General features: G+C 35.2%; 1 protein-coding gene across 3 annotated transcripts in view; it reads right to left on the bottom strand.

Moving 5' to 3' along the window:
- MXI1 (MAX interactor 1, dimerization protein) overlaps positions 1 to 17,576 on the bottom strand; it is a 59,865-nt gene that overhangs the window by 15,605 nt on the left and 26,684 nt on the right. For all 3 annotated transcript variants that reach the window (XM_015818835.1, XM_015818831.1, XM_015818832.1), the window contains exon 3: positions 16,443 to 16,472. In XM_015818835.1, the coding sequence (XP_015674321.1) occupies positions 16,443 to 16,472 (30 nt within the window). The remainder of the gene's footprint in view (positions 1 to 16,442; positions 16,473 to 17,576) is intronic.

Raw genomic sequence — 17,576 nt, 5'->3', positions numbered from 1 at the left:
TGAAACCATTTCCATAGTGTTTTATCTGATAGTTGTAGTTTTAAGAAGTGTATCTCATATAATAGTATCTGTCTAAGGAACAATTAAGGTAATCTTGCATGGATGCAAATTACATGTGTAAATAATTTCATATATTGGAAACATAACGAATTAGAGATTTCAAAAAATTGATTCAAAGCGGTAACTGGTGTAAAGTATTTAACCCCTGATGTCTTTTATCAGAACTTCATATGCATTCTGCTGAAAAGTGGCAAAACGTTTTTTTGCAGACGTGTAATAATTTCAATTCCTAAGATACAGTATGAGGTATTTGGCATTCCACTTCCTGTTTTGCCATTATTATTGTGGTTCATCGCATAGTTACCCAGATGTTTAGACAGGATTTGGCATTTTAATCCACCTATTGAGTCCGTCCTAAGAACCTGAGATAGGCAGATGTTGTTTGATGGTGCTAAATGTATCATTGCAGGATGTATATTATGGTTCACCGTATAGTCAGCCAGACTTTCATACTGGATTGGCATTTTGCCTACCTAGCGAGTCCTTCCCAAGAATCTGGGATAGGCAGATGTGGATGCTTGATGGTGTTACAGGTATTGCCACAGGATATTAAACTGTTCCAAATAAAACTGCCTTTTGCAATTGACGTGGTGAATTTGTCAATGCTGATGATGCTCTAGTTGTTTGGAGAATGCACCCAAGGTGCCTATTACTATTGGTACTACCTTTGCTTTCTTTTGCCACAATCATTCTATTTCTATTTGTGGGTCTCTGTATTTTGTAATTATTATTATTAGGCTTTTATCCTGTCTTTTTATATGCATTTGATAATTATTATTAGTGAATCAAAAGAGAGAGAGAGATGGAGAAATAAGGTTTTAAATCAACTAGCTTCTTTTTTAAAAAATTCAGAGAAAATTTCAAGTAAGTTTACAAGCTTTGTTTTTTCTATTAGCTAATTTATTATACAAAACCTATTAATTTAAATATACCCATATGCAGCCTAACCTAATCACTGTACATATAAAAACAAGAGACTTAAATTAGGGATCAGTTACACATATACCAGTCAATACAAAATTTCAAGGCAGTATATTAATCCCAGTATTTACTGCAAAGTTCTAAATATCAAAAAATAAATAAAATAAAAGCCATGTATTCAACCTGATTCTGAATTCTCCTTAACATTTTCTATAGAATCTAGACCAACCACATAGATTTGTCAAGCATAAATATAATGTTCACAATAATACTATATGGTTGTGGTTGAATATTGCAGAAAGTTCTTACCCTTAAAAAAGAAAGTGGGGGGAACATCCTGGGGGGGGGGAACCCAACCTTTTCTGTTCCAATCAATCCTTAAACTAGAAGCAATGCATTTTTATTTATATACAGAGAGAAAAGAGAAAGAAAATCTTTTGCATAACAAAATCAGCTCCCTTCCTGTCCCCATACAAAAACATTTTCAAAAAATAGCATTACAAATTTCACACACACACACACACAAAACATAGGGTAGGGAAGCACTTTTAAAAGAACTTACAGCTGCTATAAGCAGCCAAGCCAATTCAAGATAATATTTTGTGACTATATGAATAACATCATCTGCTTAAAATCTGCATGTTTACAGAGGCTGCAAAAACATATCTGGGGGCTCCCTTTCACAATAGCTTTTGAAGCCATCATATGACTTGACTAAGGTTTGCTTTTCTAACCCAAAAGACAACTGCATTCTTCTTCCCCCTCCCCCACAACCGGCTGCTGCTTTAATGCTGTTTCCTATTGGGCAATCTGTTCTCTAGCAGAAAAAGGACAAAATTCCAAGATTTTGCTAAGTAATAAAAACCAGAAATGGAAAGCCAGAGAACTGCTGGGGATGGCTAGAGCCTGTATTTTCTTGCTGTAGAATGTTATGAGTACTGCAAACTGAGCTGTGCACAGTGAAAGAGCTGGGGAATCTGCCAATTTTTTATTTTTATTTTTTATTTTTGCATTCTTTCAGAAATGTGGTCCCTTTGAATCAGTGTTAACTCCTGGCAACTGTCTGGACAAGTCCCTGCAGTTTTCTTGGCAAGGTTTTCTGGAAGTACCGTAGTTTGCCACTGCCTGCTTCCTAGGGCTGAGAAAAGGTGACTGGCCCAAGGTCATCCAGCTGGCTTTGTGCCTAAAGCAGAACTAGAACTAATGGTCTCCTGGGTTCTAGACTGGTACATTAACCACCACACCAAACTGGCTTGAATGACACCATGATCTAAATTCACACACAGCAAGGTCAGTAATAGCCCTGGGAGATAATTGATGCTTACTGTTTAGCGCTTTTTTGCAACTTTATATGCCAAAGCAAGGAAGGAAAGACCACTCAACAAATAGGAAGACCAATTTTTTAAAAAATATCTTGGTGTGCAGTGTAGTGAGCAAAACCAGATTAATAGGGTCTGCAAAAGTGTTAGAAAACAAATATGTGTAGCCAGAATATGTCCCACATAGGATACACAGCCTCAGACAGCTGGCTGAGATAGAAAGACACTTCCACTTTAGTGCATTGTACGCTGATGGTATATACATAGGCCTACCTGTACTATATAGCTTGACTCACTTACTAAAGCTGCATGTATCTCAGATATATTTCTGTGAAGTGACTGCTCTCTTTTATGGGTTACTGCAATGTAGATTATGCAAGCTGACTTAATGGATGGCAATAACTAATGTAGTCCTGTCTTATAAAAAGACCAAATTATCCTTTGGTAGCTACTTTTTTATATAGGAAAAGGTTTTCCAGTGTTCCACTGCAGTGGTGATAAAGGCTGTATGTGACAAAATAACTTCTTTTTATATAGATGTACAGTATATAGGAATATTTTGTGAATTCTTTGCCTATCTAATATATGGATTTCTAAAGTTTGGAAACACATTTTTGGATACTGCAGTAGCTTTGCTATTAACAAAGTGTTCTTTTTCTTTAAAAAGATATAAAATTAAAAAATCTTACTTAAAAATGTCTAGTTCGACTATAGGGAGAGTTTTTTTTTTAATGCAACACAGCCTATATGCATTCTGCATTTTAAAAATCCACTGAATTTGCCATAAATTTCCATCAACATGTTCTTTTATAGATGTCTCTTTTGGCTCAAACTTTATCTCTCTCTTCCCCACCCCCCAACTTTTAAGGCTTCTTGCTCAGAAGAATGGGGGAAGGGATATAACCCATCAAAATCACACTTTTTTAGTTTAGTTTCAACTGATATGGTTATTTATGCAAACCGATATCATGATTCTTTCAGCTAACAAAAGTTAAGAACGGGTCAATGAGGGAACAGATCTGCTATACAATTCCTAAAAGGGTCTTGTGACCCAGAATATCCTAAGGGACAAATTGTTCTTTAGATCTGCTTTAAGGGAACAAAGTTGTTTGCCTTGGGAAGGGCTGCATATTTGCAATCATTTCCCGAGAACAGTGTTTTGGATTTTCTCATCATTTAGCCAGAATGCAGCCAGCAGTTTTCACAAAAACTTATTTGGAGTAGGATTATTTTGTTACGTTTTGATTCTATGCAATTGTTTCCCAGCAATTCACTTTTACAAATATGGAATAGAATAGAATAGAATAGAATAGAATAGAATAGAATAGAAAGGGACCTTGGAGGTCTTCTAGTCCAGCCCCCTGCTCAAGCAGGAAAACCTATACCATCCCAGACAAGTGACTGCCTAGTCTCTTCTTAAAAATCTCCAGTGATGGAGTGTCCACGATTTCTGGAGGCAAGCTGTTCAACTGGATAATTGTCCTCACTGTCAGGAAGTTTCTCCTTAATTCCAGGTTGCTTCTCTCTTTCCAATCATTGTTTCTCATCCTTCCCTCTGGTGCTTTGAAAAATAATGTGACACCGTCTTCTTTGTGGCAGCCCCTCAAATACTGAAATACTGCTACCATATCTCCCCTATTTCTTCTTTTCTTTAGACTAGCCAAATCCAAGTCCCATAGTCGTTCTTCATATGTTTTAGTCTCCAGGCCTTTGATCATCTTGGTTGTTCTTCTCTGAATTTTTTCCAAACTCTCAACATCTTTTTTGTGGTATGGTGACCAAAACTGGCTGCAGTATTCCAGGTGTGGTCTTACTAGGGTTTTATAAAGCGGTACTAATACTTTGTGTGATCTTAATTCTATGCCTCTTTTTATACAACCCAGGATTATATTAGCTTTTTTGGTTGCTGCTGCACACTGCTGGCTCATAGTCAAGTGATTGTCCACTAAGACTCCAAGGTCCCTCTCATAGTTACTGTTTTTGAGCCAAGTCTTGCCCAATCTGTACTTGTACTTTTGATTTTTCCTGCATAAATGTAAAACTTTGCTTTTCTCCACATTGAATGGGATAGGGCCCATTGTTCAAGTTTGTCAAGGTCTTTTTGGATCCTGAGTTTGTCTTCTGGGGTGTTAGCTACTCCTGTCAGTTTGGTGTTATCTGCAAATTTGAAGAGTTCTCCTTCAATTCCCTCATCTAAGTCATTTATGAAGATATTGAAGAGTACTGAGCCTAAGATGGAACCTTGTGGTAACCCGCTGCTTACTTCTCTCCATGTGGATGTGGTGCCATTGAGGACTACTCACTGAGTACGGTTTGCCAGCCTGCTACAGATCTATCTGGTGGTGATGTTGTCTATTCCACCTTTTTCTAGCTTACCAAGGAGTAGATTGTGGTCTACTTTATCAAATGCCTTACTGAAATCTAAGGAATAAGCTTGCATATTATTAAGTCACAATGCCAATGGCTAACAGAATAACCAGAGGGACTAGGTTTGCATAACACGCTAAATAAACTGAACATGTGGTTTGTTTTAAACCACATTGTGGTTTACTGCCTTATGTAAACCTGGCATTTTGCAATCACCCGAAGTTACATCACCCGAAGTTACATCACCCGAAGTTACAAGTTGGTTTGCCCATGTTATAGCTCTGTTGAGCAAGTTGTATTGGTTCCCAGTTTTTTCCCCAGATTGCATTTCAAGGTGCTAGTTATTACCTTTAAAGTCCTACATAGCATAGGAATAGGTTACTTGTGGGACTGAGGGCATTTGTTCATTCCACCAACTAGACTAGGTATGCTCCAGGTCCCTTCAATGCTCCCCTCTAGTGAAACCTAGGAAGCACACCTTTTTCAATGAAGCCCCCATGTAGAACCACTTCCCCTTGAGATACAGGAGCATGCTACCCTCCTTTTAACCTTCCAGAAAGTTACAAAGAGATGATTGTTCCCCAGGCTGAGGACTGAGATAGGGTAAGGTTGGAGGCTGAGGATGGTGGTGTCAACTGCAGCAGAGGAGAAGGGTTGCCATATCAAGGTTTTTTATTTATTTATTTATTTAATTGGTTTTATAGTTGTTTTGGTTTTGTAGTGCTGTTTTGAGCCACCCAGAGTTTTGCTTCTTAAAGTGAGTGGCCATGTGCGATTTATTATATGTACGTATGTATTATATTCACCTACTTTTCATAAACAGGCTGTTTATGTTCCACTTTTTTCCCTAAATCAATTAAGGTGTTATCTCGGGTTTCTACTTTTTTAAGCTTTAAAACAAATTTGAAGAACAGATGATGAAAAGAGATTGACTCGCCAAAGGATACATGGTAAATTTCACTTCTGTATGGATTTGAAATGTTCTCTTCCTGATGTAACTTTCTGATAGAAGGCAAATTACTCTATGAGTATACCCGATTCATATAAAGTTCTCCCACTTATAATTCAACTCTGGTCAGGAGTATTTTGCTGAGTTGTAATTGATGAACCATTCCTAGCTTTGCCAGACTTGACCTTTGGGCACACATCTTACAATATCTTTATCATTTAATATCGGACTTATTCTTAAAAAGTATTTTTTGTGAAGTTACATTTCACTTGGATTATCACAATGTTTTCTACATAGCAACACTTTTGAAATCTTCTCTATAATTTCAGATAAAATACTGTAGCAAAAGTACTGATCAAGGCCAATTATAAAGAATATATCATATGATGTTTGGCTACCCACATCTGGAAATAGTTCCAAAAACGATTCTTATGATACGTAAGTTTCAAAATGATTTGGCACCAAGCTCTTTTTTCCACACATGTGTCAAGCACTGAAGAAGTCATCTGCCTGCCTAAGTACCTTCTAAGGAGGAAGGTACTTATTCATATCTGCTATATTTACAAAGTGTGTTAAAAATGTTTTTCAGCAGCTCTAGCCACACTTTGGATCTCATAACGTATATTTTGTAACATTACTTTATTTAAAATATTTATATAACTGGCTATCTTATACCAGCTCTCAATCAGGAATTAAAACATGAAAACCACATAAATCCATTAAAACCATAAACTTTAGAAACAAAATTATATGAAGTAAAGAAGGTAAAGCCTTTTCTTTCCAAATGAAGTTCAAATCCTATTGCTTAAAGCAGGGCTTTTCAACCTTTTCACCAATTGTACCACTTTTAGGATATGGCAACATCCGAGTACCACCAGTCGCCTAGCAAGGTGTCAAAAACTTGATGACAAAAAAAGAGAAAAAAAGTGATAAAGTACAGGTAGTTCTCGACTTACAACAGTTCGCTTAGTGACTGTTCGAATGGCACTGAAAAAAGTGTCCCCCAAGCCACAGCCGAGCAAGATACCTGCCTGCCCACCCGGTCCGAGGTTTTCATTGTTGTGAGCATTTCTGTTGAGGATTGGCAGCGGGGGTGGGGTGGGGTGTTTGGTTTTTAGCCCCCCCCATCTGCTGGGTGGTTGCAGCAGGTTTTGGTCACTTCACATGACCCTGGGACACTGTGACCGTCATAAATATGAATCAGTTGCCAAGCATCTGAATATAAATCACAAGACCCTGGAGATGCTGCAACATTCCAGCTGATTGGCGCTTCTTCTGGGCTCAGCAGAAGCACCAGGATCAGCGCCGAGCTCCAGCTGGAGCCTGGTGCTGATCCTGGCGCTTCCACTGAGCCCTGACAGCCCTGCAGCTCCAGCCATCTCTTGCTCAGGATTGTGCGGTGCTGCCACCGGTTCAGCTCATTACCCTCCCCCGCTACCACTTTTCTAGGATAGTCGCGTACCACCTGCCAGGTGCCAATGTACCACAGGTGGTACCCGTACCACTGGTTGAAAAGCCCTAGCTTAAAGAACGCCAGGTTTCATTTGTTGTCTTTGTTCTTTCGTTAAAGAACACCATTTAGTCCTTCGGAAATTATATTTCCAAAAATTTCCATTGCCTTCTGTTTTTTTTTTTTTTTACATTCTTTTGTATTTCCTGGTGAAGTCCTATCAAAGAACTAACCAGATCCAACGCTATTTAACTTTCTTATATCAGTTATGGTTAGACAAATTCTACATAATCCAAAAGAGAATACCAATTCTGCCTAAACATTTTTACTTGAAGAAAACCTTTATTTCAAAAAGAAAGAAAAACATCTCAAAGAAACAAAAATCCACATTGAATAAGATATCAGAATATATTCTGAATCAACAGGAGAGAAAGTTCTAATAATATAACAAGCTTTTATAGATAATCTCTCTCAAAAATAGTTTTGATTTCCTCCATTTCCTTCCTTAGACTGGCTCAAAATAGCTTCTATTAAAAGCTTTTCCTTTTGTGAACAAAAGTAACAGACTGTTTCTTCAGGAATTTACACTCTGATTCACTACCATCTCACCAAAACATCTTTATGCACTACACTTAAGCTTTGGAGAAGTGGTAAAAATGTCCAAATACTTAAGTATGAAAGGAAAGCTCCAAACATGAAAACATGAAAGTGGCATGAAATTTAGCATCCATATAGTTACAGTTTATAGTCTCCCCAAATATTTTCAAGTCTTCAAATATTTCCGGGCCTTTAAAACTCAGCATATACACATCAGTCAATAGCATGAGTTTATAAAACAGACAAAAATCCATACAAATATTTTATATTATCCAGTGTTACATTCAATGAGGGAAATGTAATGCAGTCACAAATCCTATCTGGGCCAGCAGGCTTCACTTTTTTGTCACTTTTATAGCATTTTATAAAAGAAATCTGTTATACTGTGTAGGATCTCCAAGTTAGAATCTTAGTAAGAATTGCCCCTGGCTGAAAGGAGAAAGACAGCCAGATTTACACAGCTTTTCCTAATCTAAAGCTCTCAAGATAGATTGAGACTAAAACTTGGTAGGAACAGTGCAAGAATTTATTTATTTTTTTAGATTTTTTTATCCTGTATCCTGCATTTAGCAAAAGCTACTGCAGTTAGCAACAGAAGGCTGCCTTTAGGACTCATTTGCTCTCTGTAAAACCCATGTCCTCTCACTGATGGCAGTCAAGAAGTTTGGGGCTAGGATGTAAATTTCTCCATGAGCAGGAAAAGTCACTTCGGAATCTTCAATGTCTCATGGATAGAAGGTTCCAGAAAAAAAAATTCCTTATTTTTTCCCCTCATTCTTTGTTTTTATAATTTACCTTTGGAAGCTGGAATTGACTGGAAACCACTGAATGTCTAGACAAGAGAAAGTCAAAGTCAGAAAGGGGTTTCCTCCAAGGGACGAGAAGGATGTTCTTTCTCGTTCTGCCTTTTCACCAGAAAAAGTGTTAATTAATCCTATTAGCCCCATCATTTTGATGATAGAATATGGTTAATTTACAGATGTCCTAACAATAAGGCATATATTCAGCATCATTTGACTGTTAAAATCATCAAACACAAGTGCAGAATGTAGCCTCCCTAATGTTGCAAATAAGTTAACCTGCACATTTCTGAATGGGAGAATATATTCATATTGCTTAGAGGCACTGAATGTCTGCAGTATGAAAGTAAAACTCCCCTGAATATTAAGGCCTTACTATTAATCTATAATTCCCTGTTACCAAATAGCTGGCTCACTGCACTCTTTACCTTGCCATGGGCAATGACAAAATTCAACTTGTGAGGAAAAAGAATAAAAAATGCATTGTCAACATTTTCAACATGACATTTGAATGCAAGAACATGAACACTAATACATGCTTTAAGAGAATATACAAGTTTTAAGTAGATGCAAAGCAATTACAAGATTTATTTCAAACATCATTAAACATGCACAGATTCTCCATTGTGAATACAATGGTTACAGATGCACTTTATCTTGGGGAATTACACCTCAATCTCTCCCCTTTTTTAAAATTATAGCATTACAACATATTTCATAATGACATGTTAAACCTTTGACATAGTCCTCTGCATTCTCCATCTTACAAATTTTCTCTGGAGGGTTGGAACAGATGAGGGACAGAGAACAAGAGCTGAGAAGAAAGTTGAATCATGGGATATTATATTTTATCCAAAATAATTATTTTATCAATCTAGTTATATTAACACTGCGACTAGATTTTCACAATATGAGAGTTTATGCAGAAAAATAAGTTGACTGCAACACAGATATTTAACTGAAGACAAAAACCTGATCTCTCAGAAAGAACATGAATTCTTTAAACAATGGATGATAATATATTCTAAATGCAAAGAGGGAGATGCAGTGAATTCTGGAGATCTAACTTTTTAGCCAGATTTTAAAAAAAACAAAAAAACACACATAGTATTCAATAAAAGCTATACAGTACTAATTCAAGAAATAAATCACCCTGTTATTTGTGTACATTTGTTTGTATCACATCACCATCACAATCTGATTAATATCCTATCTTTCTATAAAGACATCACCCCTATATCCTTACATATTTTTATTCAATTTCTTTGAAAATGACTTTCGAACATCATTAGGAAAGCTTAATTTTTAGGTATGGAAACTGTCATATTTAGTTTGACTCAAATAAATTGAGTTTTTTTATGATGAATTCATAAAAAAGGAACAGAGGTAGAAGTTATTCAAACTGTCTGTCCGTGAATGAATGGTAGATAGTGAATGAACAGCCAGTTAAAAAGGAATGGGGAAATTTTTCTTCAAAGTGATAAACTTATATCTCAAATAAAGTTTATACTTTTAAGCCAAAGAAGAGTTAGTAGAGTGTGAAAGAGTTGTGGCGTAGCACAGAAGATTAAAAGAGTCATGTAATTTTGTTTCTCAGTCTTTGGTAAAATGCTAATATTAATGAACAATGCTATAGTAAATAATCAATTTCAAAATACTCTACTTCCATGATTTTGGTCATTGACTGAATAATACCTGGATGAAAACAATTCACATATTATTTAATTAAAGATGCCTCAATTAATTGGATAGTGTTGCTTTTTAAAAAAAAAAACTTGTTGATAACTTGTTCTGACACAAATACAATTTTCCCCTCTGACATAGGAGAATTCATGTCAGTCTAAATGGTACCTTAGCATATATTAGAGAACCTCAGCCAATTTCAAAACATGTTTCTAAAACTGGTTTGTTTCTATTAATCACAGGTGATTTATCACAGAACAGGATTTAAATATAATGCTAAATTAATAGGGTTCTGCAAAACATTAAAAAGAGATGTTCTGCAGGCATGTAGACTATTGGGAACAGTCTTCTAAGCAGTCACATAAATCTTGAAAAAATTGCCACTCACTTTAATTATTCAAAGAGAACTGCTTTCAGTGTTGTGGCTGGCTAGAGAAGTATAAGTGGTTATTTCTATAGTCTGTTCCAGCCATTTTAAACTATATTTTAGTATTATGTCAACCACTGGCAATGCTTTATCCAATGATGACAATACCAACACATTATTTGAACAAATGAAGAATATTATTTTCTTTAGTACTGCTCTTCATAGAGACACACATTTATGAAGATTTGGTTTATGAAGTTTAGTTAGTGAAGATCAATATAATGATTTGGCTTGGTGTTCTTTAAATCTTCTCATAGCAACATGGACTTTCTCCCCCACTGAATCATTGGAGTATATTGTATAATGTTTAAAAGTCCTACAAGTATGTGAGGCTAATTTAGCAGCTCTTTAGCATAAAAGAATGTTTTTGAAATAATGCTCTTTATGGTTAGTGATATTCTTAGAATAAGCTGCAGCAGCATGAAAAATGGTTCCCACAGTATTTCTATTATACTTCAAGGATATTCCTTTTAGACCTGTTGCTGGGGAATTGAACAAGAGTGTGCACTTTTACACATATCTAGCTCATAGGCTTTTCAGAGGCACCTGGCTAGTCATTGTTAAAATGCTCAAAATAGGACCTTTATACTATTCCATCATGGCTGTTCATAATCAAAATGTAAAGGTTTTCTGGTCAAGGCCTTAAGGACAGCCTTAATCATATAGGTTTTAAAAGATCAATATTAACAATAGCATCTTGTTTTCAAAGATGAAATTCTTTACAAAGAGAATGTCTATTATTTTATTTTTTTATTTCCTATATATTATAGGAATATTATTTTTCATGAGAAACTCTATGCTGATTCTGTGGTTATCAAAATCATCTTGAGAGTTGTAAGGAACTATTCTAACCAGTTTGGCTTAAAAAATTATTCAGAAGACAAGGAATAAGTTCATGGTGCATGAAATGTAAATAGTATAGAATGCAGGTGTCTTTAAATTCAATCTACATTTTAAAGTTTCCAGACATACAAAATATAACTTTCTCCTTAAGCATCATAGTTTCGCATATATACGCTTTAAGTGTACCCCTCCCATGATTGTAGATTTCTAAAGAGGGATTACCATGTGAATAGAAAAAACTAGAAGCAAAAAGAACAACAAACAAAAAACCTATGGTCATTAGTAAGAGCAGCTAACTAACAGGAGGAGTTGGGAAAACATATCTCCTCAATAGAGAACAGGCAAAACTGGACAATTAGAAAGAGCAAGCAATAGGGATGCAAATATAGACATAGAGTTTGTAGGATAGAAGACCTTGATTAAAGTCAAGCATGATGACTGCTTCCCTTTATTTAATAAGGCAACCATGTGGTTAAGCAAATGATGAAATTAGAAGGCATTGGTAAACAGGTTTTGATCACATGAAAAAGGGCTAGAGGTAACATTCTACAAGTTTTTAAATTGTAATAATTTTATTTGTGAAATGTTAATGGTTTACTCAGTGCTTTTTTTCTAAAAAAAAAACCCTCACACACGTTATATAACCCGCCTTGCCTATCTTATAAGGTTCCATCCAAAAAAGGTGCCAGAACTCCGTTCTGGGCGTTCTATGAGAAAAAAAGCCCTGGGTTTACTTAAAACTATGAATACACCTTCAGTATGTTTTAAATATAAGAACCTGATATAAAAACATTTACAATTTTTATTCAGTCTAGGTATAATAAATTGGCTTATTATATTTGTGGAATTCTGGTCTAAAAGGTACGAAAATATCTGTTGTGTAACTGCAAAAAATAGATATATATTTGATCTTAATTAGCATTATGCTATATTTGCGTGCATGGGGGAGAAAAGCCATGCTTAGAAGGAAAAGTACACAGAAACTTGACCATGGAGGGAGAAAAGGTACAGTGAGTTTCTCAAAATAAACACACAACAGAAATGAATTGTCTGGGTTGTACACTGCAATAAAGAATTGAGAAACGAGAAAGCTAAGGCCTAATTCAGAAGAAAGCTCAGGTCCGGAGACAGTCTTATAGATTACAAATCTAAAAAAGACTGTGTCTGAGTTCCCTATTTTTTTTATGAAAACTACATTCTTTTGATCTAAATGAATTCTAATATAATTCAAATATCACATCAGACAAGTAACTACTCTAATGGACAATTTGAAAATTACAGACTATGTCAATAAGGGAGATAACAAACAGCCTCAAAAAAAGTCATTTCTACTTCTAGTTTCCCCCCCCCCTCCCAAAAAAATCCAAAATAAGCAATTGTCTCCAAAATGCCATTAGGTTCCTTTTCTTTTTGTCATAATTAAGTCTGGATACAGTTGCAGACATAAAGAGGCTACAGATGGAAAGCAATCAAAACCTGACGAAGGAATCCTTTTGTTTTCACAAGAGTCCAGAGGTAGATACCTCCAGTAGTGTACAGATAGTCCTCAACTTAAGACCATAATTGAGCCCAAAGCTTTGGCTACTGAGACATTTGTTGAAGTGAATTTTACCCCATTTTACGACCTTTCTTGCCAGTTATTGTGAATCACTGCAGTTGTTAAATTAGTAACATGATTGTTAAGTGAATCTGGCTTCCCCATTGACTTTGTTTGTCAGATGTTTGCAAAAGGTGGTCACATGACTCTGAGATACTTCAACCATCATAAATGAGTCAATTGCCAAGCATCTGAATTTTGATCATGTGACCATCAGAATGCAGCAATGGTCATAAGTGTGAAAAACTATCATAAGTCACTTTTTTCAATGCTGTTGTAACTTTGAACAGTCACTAAATGAACCTATAAATGTGTACCAATAGATTCTCAAGAAACTATGTTAATTATTTGGCTTGTAAGCTGAAGTATCTATAAAATGATACTCTCAGAAATGGATGGAGAATGGGCCAACGAAAAAGAATAGATCCCTGCCACTCCCTCTCAACACATCACTGCTTATATGCTTCATTCCACTGGAACAAGTGTCAGAGGAATGATGCACAAATGCTGAGTCTGTGCCAGTTTCTGTAACATTTTATTGTATCCTCTAAAAATATTTAATATATAAAAGTAAAGCTTTTTTAGAAGTAGCAAAATTCTTTCCATCTTCCACCAGATTCAACTCCCAGAATTTCCAGCCAAGCAACTGATCTTGCTCTACCACATCTACAGACTGCTGAAAATTCTTGGAGTTAAAAGGTGGATGGGTTGAGAAAATACGCAGTAAACTTTGCTCTAAGTTTAGGCATTAGTAAACTGACCATTTTTGCCATTACTCTTACGATCAAAGTGGGCAGAACGTAGCAAATGAGTTGATTATCATTTTGAAAGCTTTGAATAAACCGAGCATGGAGAAGGAGATATTCAACAAAAATAAAATGTGAGATGATGAAAGATTATTCTGAATTTTAGAGAGGACATTTGAATAAATGCAATCATGAATAAATTATTAGGAAGCTGAAATTCCAAATGAGAGTTCTATAAACAAACATACAAATTTCTGTAAGAAACGTCAGAAAAAGTGGAAAGGGGACAGAACAAAAGCGTACTTATGGCTAATAAACTACTTGTTAGGAGACAACTTAAGAGTTTGGAAAGATCTAGGAAGAGGTTATCCCTATTTACATGGTTGCAATATTCAAAGAGAAATGGGGCCACACCAAAGAAAAACATTCCAACTGTTCTTGCTCCACCACATATACATACTAATTCACTCCTCAGCCTATACCATATTATCTGATTTCGAAGCCAATTATGAACCCAGCATTATAATTTACTCAGCAAACTATTAAACCTTACCTTGATGTGTGAACCAGTCAGTCTGAGTTTACACATTCACTATATTCAAAATACTATAGAGCAGAAAAAAATATATAACCTTCATTTTGATTATTTAACATTATGTGAAACATTTTGCTTTGTTTAACACTTCAATAGTTACAACAAGCCATAGCTTAGAAATGTTCAAATCAGCTACTGATTGAGGGGCATGGAGGAAATATAGCCAAAATCAAAACTGATGCTCCTCTAAAAAGTGTTGATCTTAAATGTTTTTCCCATCTCTAGTCAATAGTTAAAACACAGAATGGAATCATGCTAAGCTTTGTAGCTTTATAGCTGTGCTAGTACGACAGCTTCACTAATATTAAGGGCTACAAACTTTGCACTCCACATAATTTATTTCTGCCACTTCTCTTTTTTCACCCATGTTATGTTTTACAATGTAGTAACTTCCCCATGATAGGAATTGTGCTGCACACTACCTATAATATAGCTCATGGTAATGTTGGTAGGTAATTATATATGGTGAAATCTGAAATCCAACACATCAAGAGGGCACTAGATTGGAGAAAGCTATCTTAGATCATTTGCTAAAGATCATTTTGCTAATCTTACTTGCTCATATTTTTCTAATATCTAATATGAATACCTTCTACCACTTAAATCACAAAAAAGTCTTGTTTCACTTTCCTGAATTTCTTCACATGATATCAGTGTGCAGATATGGAGTATTCACTCACGTCTTTCTTGTGATGTTTTTTACTCACTGGCAACCGTTAGCATCATTTTTACTCTCTATCCAAGACCCACTTTTTGTCACCAGTAATTTTTGATCCATAATTTCCTTTCGCCTCTTTTTACCTAGCCTTATAGTACTTTGCCTTCTTTGCCTTTCAAAAGTATCCCACTTTTTCCCAAAATTCTGTTTCTCCTGAAAATCACGCTAATATTATACACAACTAGACCTAAAACAATATAAATCTTAAGGCTGAGTTAAAAGAACAGCTCACCCAGCCCACAGAACTGCAAAAAGGAAGTAAACATATACAGGAAATATACAAAGTACACTCTTTGTCAAACAGCAAATCAGTAACAAACAAAAACACTATGGGGATTCTGGCCTTTTGACTGAATGCAGGTATGTAACTTCTCCTGTTCCAGGCTGGCTTTATCTGCCATGCTAAATCAAGGTAATCCTGCAGTGTGCTCTTCTAAATAAAATTCAAATAATCTGTTCTTCTATGTTCTTCATTTCCTTTTCCATAGAACCAGTAATGAGTCTGAGACTATTGATTCAACCAAACTGTCTCCTCTCCAGTCTTGAAGATAAATGCATAAATAGGATTCTGATACAATGATAGCATCCTGAAAGCAATGCTTTAACCTGATATGTGTGTGAACTAACTCCCTGTTCTCCCAACAGTATTTCCATTCTGTTGCAAAGGTGATGAATCATAGGGTAGAATTAGTGAAGCAACAAAAATGCAGGTGTTATGACAGTGTGGCTCAAGGATGATTAGACTATGTCCTAAAACATGTTACCAGAATACTGTTTCTCAAAACAAGGAACAGCAGGAAACTAGAGTCCATTGGTCAATGAAAGTTTTCTGCAGTGAGGCAGATATTATGACAGGTTTGAGAGGCAGAAGAGAAGAGAATGCAAGACAAAAACAAACACACAAGCTCTTTAGCTAATATGTACCAGTATTTGGAAATCTGATACCCTAGCAATCTTCTGTATGGACACTGACTCAATCAGATTTCAGCTTGCACAATGAGAAACAGTATTTTCTCTGAATACAGATTAGCTGTAAAAATAGGTCACTTCTTTGCATTTTAAGGAGGATGGACACCAGCTCAACATTTTAAGGTCTGTATTTTAAACAATCATGTAGTGGGATATAGCATTTTCAGGCTACCAAAACCTATAAAACAATATTTTCCAATAACTGACTTGGAGGTATTTGGAACAATAATTTGCATCTTCCCTAGCCAGTTGGTCATGTGAATGTTGATAATCATAGTCCAATCTACCTAGCAAACATTAGATTGAGTATCCTGAAACCACCATAGGATGACTTAAATGTTTTAACAATTAAAATATTAATGAGGTTTGCAGTTCATGAAATCTGTTCATTAATGACTTACCGATTCTTTTCTAGTTCGTTGTGCGTAGACCTGAAAGATAAAGCAAGAAAAAGAAATCATTAGATACCTCTAGTCTAACTCATAAGCCCATTCTCATTAATACCTTTCTTTATTCTAGTGTCACGGAGATATATTAGCGAGTAATTCCCATCTTTCAAAGCAATTTGGGAAAGACCAAATTGAATGATGGCTGTCATAAACCTTGAGCAGTTTTTCATTCCCAGTTACAAGATTCATATTCAAAAATGAAGCCAACCATACTGCTATGTAAGTAGTTTAATATCTATAACTGTATATCTTACTGCAAAATTCTAAGCTTTACAATTTATCTTCAGCTCAATAACAATTTGCTTATTGCTTCAGTCACTATTATTCTCTAGTATGAAGCAGTCCTGCCCAAATCATTGTATAAATATGATATAAATATAAATAATTGTATAAATAATTAAACAAGAAATACAAATAAATGAGAAAGCCTCTCATTATCCAAAGTATTTTCTTACATTTAACTACTATATGTAATCATGTTGATAGATCATGAAAAAAATTAAAAAATGATTTTATTTAAGCCAATTTACTCAACTTTGCAAGCAATCTGCAAGTTTCCAAATACATTTGCAGATTTTATCTTTTTATAGTAACATAGTGTATAACAACATAACATAAAGTATGTAGAATTTGCCAAGCATCAATTATAAAGTACTAGAATTAAAAATATTTTCCTGCTTTAAAAAAGCTATACTGTTAATGAAGAATTCCAGGCTCAATGAGACTTTTCTGTGAATCAATAACTTCTAAAAACGGCAGTAAAAAAAGTGATGAAGGAATGCTAAGACAAGTTTTAAAAAAAACCAAAAAGAAACTTCAAAAATTAATCAGAATTATTTTAATCTCAGCATGAAGCTAGATTGACAGTCAGATGTATCAGATACTTTAATCATGATGGAGAAATTTAGAAACTGTGGTTTTGAAGTGGAATAACTAATATTCTGATTTTATTCTTTAAATACATATACATATTCCTTACTAAGAGAAAAAATCAGATTTTAAACACAATTATCCGTCCACCACAACAGCAAACAGCAATTTAAAAATATAAGCAGAAGGGACAAGATATTATGTCACCAAGGGCAT

Source organism: Protobothrops mucrosquamatus, unplaced genomic scaffold, assembly GCF_001527695.2.
Source record: "Protobothrops mucrosquamatus isolate PMUCROS unplaced genomic scaffold, P.Mucros_1.0 scaffold803, whole genome shotgun sequence".
In the NCBI taxonomy this organism is placed as follows: Eukaryota; Metazoa; Chordata; class Lepidosauria; order Squamata; family Viperidae; genus Protobothrops; species Protobothrops mucrosquamatus.
This window is presented reverse-complemented; position numbering and strand designations above follow the sequence as displayed.